General features: G+C 54.7%; 1 protein-coding gene across 1 annotated transcript; it reads right to left on the bottom strand.

Annotated features, from left to right (window-relative positions):
- Positions 1-794: 794 nt before the first annotated feature.
- ZIC1 (Zic family zinc finger 1) lies at positions 795-4,280 on the bottom strand. Its single transcript, XM_077159132.1, has 3 exons — positions 3,305-4,280; positions 1,675-1,838; positions 795-992 (listed from the first exon to the last, which is right to left on the bottom strand). The coding sequence occupies exons 1-3, from the start codon at positions 4,278-4,280 to the stop codon at positions 795-797; spliced, it is 1,338 nt and encodes a 445-aa protein (XP_077015247.1).
- Positions 4,281-7,235: the final 2,955 nt, after the last annotated feature.

Raw genomic sequence — 7,235 nt, 5'->3', positions numbered from 1 at the left:
GATCCAAGCTCGTACTATACGAATTCTTGACAGGACGTGAACAACATTTTACTGCACTAAAGTACTTAAACTTTGGGACGAAATGTTTGCACTTTATACAAAAAAAGCACATTAATACCAATAATATTCGGTTAGGTCGACGTGGAGACTGTAATCGTACAAAGTAATTCACATTTTGGTACACATTTACTAGAACATTCTTGCCATTCAGTACAAATAGTTGGCTTTCGGCCGCCCACCCCTCCCCCTCCCCCCACCCGCCCGGCCCCTCCCCCCGCCCCCAACGCAAAGACCACAACGCCACAACCCCACCCCCCGCCCGTTCCAACTGCGATATAACTATTTACAGAATCCAACAGTACAGTTTTAAGCTAATAATTCTGTATTTACAGGAAAGCAAAGGAAAATAATAATAATAACCGAAGCCCCGGAGAGCCGGTTCAGATTTCGACGAGGAACTGGCCCTCGGGGTTGGCGGCCTTTGGTCAGGCGGCCGCCGCCCCCTCGAAGCCCCCTCCCGCCCATTGGCAACCAAGCCTTTACCAAAAAGAAAAAAAAAAGAAAGAAAGAAAAGAAAAAAAAGAAAAAGAACAAGAAAGGAGATTTCTAAAAGGTCTGATGCTTCCTCTCTCTTATTCGGTCCTGGGTCTATTGGCAGGTTTTTAAAAAACAGGATTGTGGGGTCTGTGTGGGGAGCTGTTTTGATTCGCACGGTTCTTTCGGTAATACTTTGTGTGCGTGTGCGTGTGCTCAGTCTCTTAAATAGGGTTCGGTGCGGTGTTTGGTTTCTGAGTTTAAACGTACCATTCGTTAAAATTGGAAGAGAGCGCGCTGTGGCCGGCTGCGTGGTGGACCGCGGAGGAGGAGGGCGACAGGGAGCTGGTGGTCGGGTTGTCTGCGGAGGGAGAAACGATGGTGGGCGGCGTGGAGGACTCGTAGCCGGAGCTGGCGGCCGGCGAAGGCTGCGAGCCCTGCGAGGAGGATTCGTGGACCTGCAGGAACAGAGACGCGCTTTCACCGAGCGTCTTAGCCGGGGTGGGTGCAGGCCGCGCTCCCCGGGCGCCGACACCCCCTCCCCAGCCCACAGCCCCCGGGAGAGCGCGGCCAGCCCAATCCAGCGCGGGGCCGACTCGGTGCCCCCGCCCCGGCCCTGCAGAGGCACTGCTGCGGGCAGGGACGGCGCTCCCGGAACTCACAAAACAAAACCAGATCTAGAAAGGGCCAAGCGCATTTAACGCCAGGGCCCGGGAGAGTTCGCGCCCTCAGCACCCGGAACTTTGCTTGCCGATGTTTACGGGAACAAGTGGCCAGGCCTGGGCGCAAGAACCGAGTCTGCAGCCCGATGCCTGCCGGCCGCCATGGCTGCAGCCTCGGCAGCTCAACCCGCAGCTGCGGCCCAACTCGCTACCTCTGGGCCAAACTGAGAAGCGGCTTCTACTCGAGGGCTCACTTCTTTTGACTTTTATTACGAAGCCGTAATTTAGAACGGTCTTGGGTGCCTGCGACCCTTTTTCCAGCCCCCCGCCCTCTCGGCACAGCCCCACGTTGCAGGGTGTTGCTTTCCCGCCTCGGCGGGTTCCTGCCGCCTCCCGGCTGCCACTCGCCGCCTGACCTCGGCCGGAAAGCAGAGCGGGCTCCTGCCTCGAAGGTGGGTGGCGAGGGCGCGGCGATTACCTTCATGTGCTTGCGCAGCGAGCTGGGGTGCGTGTAGGACTTGTCGCACATCTTGCAGAGATAGGGCTTGTCGCTTGTATGCACGTGCATGTGCTTCTTGCGGTCGCTGCTGTTGGCGAAGCGCCGGTCGCAACCCTCGAACTCGCACTTGAAGGGTTTCTCCCCTGGTGCAAAGGGTGAGAAGGAGGGGGAGCTGATTACAACAAATCTGGCAGCCGCTTTTGGAAAAAAGTAAACAAATGGGAAAAAAAATAAAACAAGCCAAAAAAAAAAAGCCAGCGATTCGGAGTTTGCACTTTGCAAACTCAAAAACCCAGGTCTTCAATAAATTCATATAGCTGTAGTGGATTTATAAATAAATATAAATACCTTCACTATATTTTGAACTCTTAATCCAAGTAGATCCAGAATATATATATTAATTTTTAGATCCCAGAGAAGCAGCTGGTCTGGCTGCTGCTTTTTCTGCCCGGGGGTATACACTGGACTTGAGGTGGCTTCCACCTAGCTCTTGGTTTCTAATTTCCACGTTCGGGGTTGATTCTCTGGCTGTTTTGCTCTTTCTCTCCTCCCCCTACCCCCTCCCCGGCGCTGCGCAACCCCCTCTTCGCCTCCCCCTCCCCATCCCACCTCCTACACACACACTCACATTTTATAGCATGATTTGGGCCGGGAGCTCGGCGCGGTAAATTCTTTACTGACTTCGGCATTAAGCATCAAGTTCCAAGCGCCGTTCTCAGAAATCACCCGGACAAACCAGCACAGGGAAAGAGACCGGATGCCCGGCCTCATGGGCACAAGGGGCCTAGGATGGCCTACCCGACCACAAACCACAGCTCAGAGTGCCCCGAGAACCATTTCTTTTTTTCTTTCTTTCTTTTCTTTCTTTTTTAATGTTTCGGTGAGGTCTCAACTATTTTTAAAGGCCAACACGGCACCACGGGGGATTCGTGTTTTGAAAACTGCCCCACGGAATTTAACAGACAAAAAGGACTTCCCTCCCTCCCACCGACCCCCCCCCCCATCCCTCATTCTCACTCTAAAACCAGTCACTACTAATATTGGGCTCTTTAAATATGCATAAGCCTCCTAGGGCCCTACTTGTTTCCCTTCCTCCCCCACCCCCCTACTTTCTGGTTTTGTTTCTTTCTATTATACCTCATAGATACTTTCCAATTCCCTCTGCCCCTTCTTTTGGCAAAGCCCTCTTTGAGGTGCAGAGAGGAAGATGTTGGCAGGAAGCAAGTGTTTAAATTTGTCTGCAGCCGGAACGGCTGGTGCCTCCGCCGCGGCTCGGAGCCCGCCACTTCTCCCGGCTCTCGCGCACCCAGAGCTCTACCACGCCGGACTCACTTCCCGCTCTGTCGGCTTTTTAAATTCCTCATTTTCTTTATCTATATCCCCAGTTCCTTCTCGTCCGACCCGCTTACTGCTTTCTTTCTTTCTTTTTTTTTTTTTTTTCAATAAATTCGAGCCCCAAACTAAAAACCAGTGCACAATTTCGCTGTCTGCCGGAACCTGGCGGCAGGACCCCACCGAGGCCGGGTTTGTGCTCCCGCGTCTCTAGACTTTGGGATTTCGGTCCCAGGCCCAGAGTGGGGAGGGGAGTCGCGGAGAGCAGTTTCCGTACCTGTGTGCGTCCTTTTGTGGATCTTTAAGTTCTCAGAGCGCGCGAAGACCTTGCCGCAGCCAGGAAAGGGGCAGGGGAAGGGCTTCTCGCCCGTGTGCACGCGGATATGGTTGACCAGTTTGTATTTGGCTTTGAAGGGCTTGCCCTCGCGCGGACACTCCTCCCAGAAACAGATGTGGTTGCTCTGCTCTGGGCCGCCGACGTGCTCCACGGTGACGTGCGTGACCAGCTCGTGCATGGTGCTGAAAGTTTTGTTGCACGACTTTTTGGGGTTGGCCAGTTGCTCAGGCTCGATCCACTTGCAAATGAGCTCCTGCTTGATGGGCTGGCGCATGTAACGGAAGAAAGCGCCGGCGCCGTGGTGCGCGGCCATGTTCACGTTCATGGGCCCGTAGCCGTGCAGCTGCGGTGCGGCATAGTGGTCGGAACGGGGGCTGGTCACTTGGCCGTACTGCTCGGGTCGCGGGTACATGTCCCCAGAGAAGCCGAGCCTCATTTGCCCGTTGACTACGTTGGGAGACGCGTGGCCGGCAGCCTGCTCGTGAAGCCCGGGGAAGAGGAGGTGGCCCGCGGCGTCCGTGTGGCCGTGAGGGCCCCCGAAGCCTCCGGCCGAAGCGGCGAACAGGCTGTGCTGCGCGCTGGCGGCCGCGTCGCCGAAGCCCCGATTGCGGAACAGAAAGTCCCGCGTGGAGTTGAACGCTGCGCTCGAGTAGGAGCCGACGTGGCCCGGGTGGTGGTGGTGGCCGAGGGCCGCGGCAGCTGCGTAGCCCGGCGCCTGCGACGTGAAGGCAGTCTGGCCGGCCGAGGCCAGCTCGTGCGAGCTGGGGTTGAGCTTGAAGGCGCCCATGCCGTCGGCGAACGGGTTGATGCCCAGGCCTACGTCGCGCTCGGCCACGTCGCCCGCCGAGTGGTGGCGGGACGCGCCAAAGGTGGTCACGCCGATCGCAGGATACTGGGGGCCGGCGTCCAGGAGCATCGTGGCTGCTCGGGGCGAGCCCCGGCCTCCCCCGCCCCCCCCACCCTCGCCCGCCGAGGAGGGAAAATCGGGAGGAGGTCGAGGACCCGAGGCGGAGGAAGAGGAGGAAGAGAGGAAGGAGGAGGGAGGGGGAGCCGACCCACCTCGCGAAGTCCTAGCCCAGAGGCAGCGGCGCTGCGCTCCCGGGCGCTGGCCGGGCCGAGCTCGGGGAAGCCGGACGGCTGCGGGCCGCGAGCAAGGCGGGCTCCCGCGCCCGCCGCACAGACCCTGCTGGTCCCGGCTCACACTTTCTTGCCGATCAGTCTCCGCCGAGAGGGCCCCGCGTCAAGGCTGCCCGGGGAAAAGCATGGAGCATCTCAGCCCCCCAAGAAAACTTCCTCCCGGATTTGTGGCATAGAGGAATGTGAGCGCTGGAACCGCGACTGCTCGCGCTCTCTCCGCTTCGCGCCGCGCGCCCCTCCTCGCGTCCCTGCTAGCCCCTCGCCCTTTCTTTTCTCTCTCTCTCCTTTCTCTCAGGCTCGCCTCCTCGCTCCTTCACGCTCCTTTTTCCCCCCTCTGCTTTTTGCCAAAAAAAAAAAAAGGAAGAAGAAGGAAGAAAGAAAGAAAGAAAGAAAAAGCCAAAGAAAAGGCGCAAATCATGCACAATATTGTCTTTTGCGGTTTATCTTCCTGGGGAGAAACTTTCACCTCCTCAGCCGGGCGGTGAGCGCGAGACTGATAGCAGCAATCATTCCTGCAGATAAATGAATTGAAAGGACGACACCGTCCCCCCCTTGATGAATGGGAGCAGGGGGAGGTGTCACGTGCTGTCGACGTGGGAGCCCATTGGTGCGCCCGCCCTCCCCCCGCCCGCTGCCGCCGCGCCAACGGAGGGCGCGCCGAGGCGCCGCGCGCCTCTCATTGGCCTGCCCGCCTCATCAATCCCAGGTATTGTAAAGCGTTTGACATCCCCTTTTGACAAACAGGGCTGCCAGGAGTAGCAACTTTTTTTTTTTTTAGCCAAATTTTTTTTCCCTCTTCTCACGGAAATTTTTTTTTTTTTGCCACGATTCCTTTTCTTTCTCTCAGTCGTATTCATTCTCCCTCTCCAACCCTCCCTTCCTTCCTCCATCCCTCTCTGTCTCTCTCCTCTCTATCTTGTCCCTCTTTAAACCTGCTTCTCGCTGAGCGATTAGCTACTTTGGGTGTCTTCGGGAGGAGGCGGGATGGAGCTAGTAAACACAGTAAGGCACTTCTAGAATGTCCCGATTCAGCAACTTTCTTTTCTCTCTGCCCCATTTTCCCCCCTTTAAGAGCAGCAAAGGAGGCTTTTGTTATTTGCCCCTTTTGAAGTTTTCTTTCTTTTTGCCTCGTCACCCTCTAGTTTATAATTTAGGACACTCTCTTTGCAAGAGATGTGATTTTTCAGAGTAACCGGTTGCCTCAATTTTCCAATTTTTATCAAATCAGATCTCCTGCACCCCCCACCCCCACCCCACCCCACCCCCCAAAAACACAACTGGATGAGGGTTCTTAACTTTCCAGGTTATTGAGGTTGTTCGTATTATTTTGCTGAAAAATTGGGCACACTGTGGCCGATTTTCTTTTCTTTTTCTCTCCCTCTTGTGTTTTCTCTTTTCTCCCTTTTCCCATATCTTCCTCGGCTGCCCCCGTCACCCCCTCCCTCTGCATCCCTTTTCCCAACGAGGGCCCCTTTCATTCAGGTAAAACTGTAAATTTCCCAATGCGCCATTGTTCCTCTGGGCTACCCAGAGCTCCCTAGCGATCCTCGGGTACTTTTTTGGTATTTAAATCCCAGATAGATAGGACCAATGTAAATTTTGTGACATTCAAACCTTTTCTAGTTCACAGATCAGTCACCCTTGTCACAGTTATTGAAATTCCGCAACTCGCCACACCAGGACGGTGGAAAAAGCGGGCGCGGTCTTTGTTACCGACCAGGCTTTTGATCGCCAGAGAAAATTTACTTACCTTCAGATGAGTGAGCAGAAAAAGAAATAACACTCCCTTTGATTTAGTTAGGAAAATGCAGACATTTGGATTCAGTGCAAACATACAACACTCGCTTGTTTTCGCGATGCGGCCCTCGATTAACCTGCCTTTGCCGAGCGCAAAGTCTATTCAACAACTGCGCGTAGTTGTTTTTTGTCCTGTCTACAAAGAGCCTTTGACTATATATTAAAATGATTGTTGAAAGGTAGAGGAGTATGGCACTTAAAAGCAGGGGGGAAAAAATCCCTGTGACTCAATTAAGCCGAGCAACATTTATGCATTTCAAAAACTGCACGCGGATGCGGGGGGTTGGGGATGAAGGTTGCATTTCTCCGCAGCCCTGTTTAAAACCCTGCAGCCCCAGCCCAGGGTTTAGCCCAGGCGTCTGCATATTCATTAGGTCTAATTATTTTCTAGTAAGGAAAACACAAAAAGCCAAGAGTCGGAATCCTTCAATTTGCCCTTTGTTTCTAACTTCATTTGGCTTCTTTGCAGCTGAATCACAGCTCTAAACTCTTTTTCCAGACAAAGAAGCTTCAACTCATCCTTTCACAGGCGGCCCGGTTAGGAAATTCACCAGGGCTCGGGCCAGAGGAAAGTGAAAATGAATAATTTTTGCCCCGTCGCGCGCTCGGGCTGCACCGGCTGGAGGAAGCTAGGGTCAGCGACCGCCGCTTCTTGCCTTTCTGGTTTTCTGGTCTTTTAACGGTCTAGATTCCTGTTTGAGGTTAGCGAGCTGGGCTGCGCTCTCCCTGGGCTCTCCTGACTCAAAACCCTGCTTGTATATCTGGGATGGTTTCCCGGTGCCTGAAGGGACCTGGCCGAACCTTTGCAATGGTCGTACTGGGAAATAGAAATTCGAGAAGGAAAAAAAAAATCTGAAGCTCTGACCCCAGCAACAAGTCTGAGTCCAGCCGCCCAGCATGCCCGGCCAACTTTGAGTGGAAGTGGGGGGGGGGGGGA

This window comes from Tamandua tetradactyla, chromosome 5 (genome assembly GCF_023851605.1).
Source record: "Tamandua tetradactyla isolate mTamTet1 chromosome 5, mTamTet1.pri, whole genome shotgun sequence".
Taxonomy (NCBI): Eukaryota; Metazoa; Chordata; class Mammalia; order Pilosa; family Myrmecophagidae; genus Tamandua; species Tamandua tetradactyla.
Note: the sequence above shows the minus strand (reverse complement) of the source record. Positions and strands in the feature narration are given on the sequence as shown.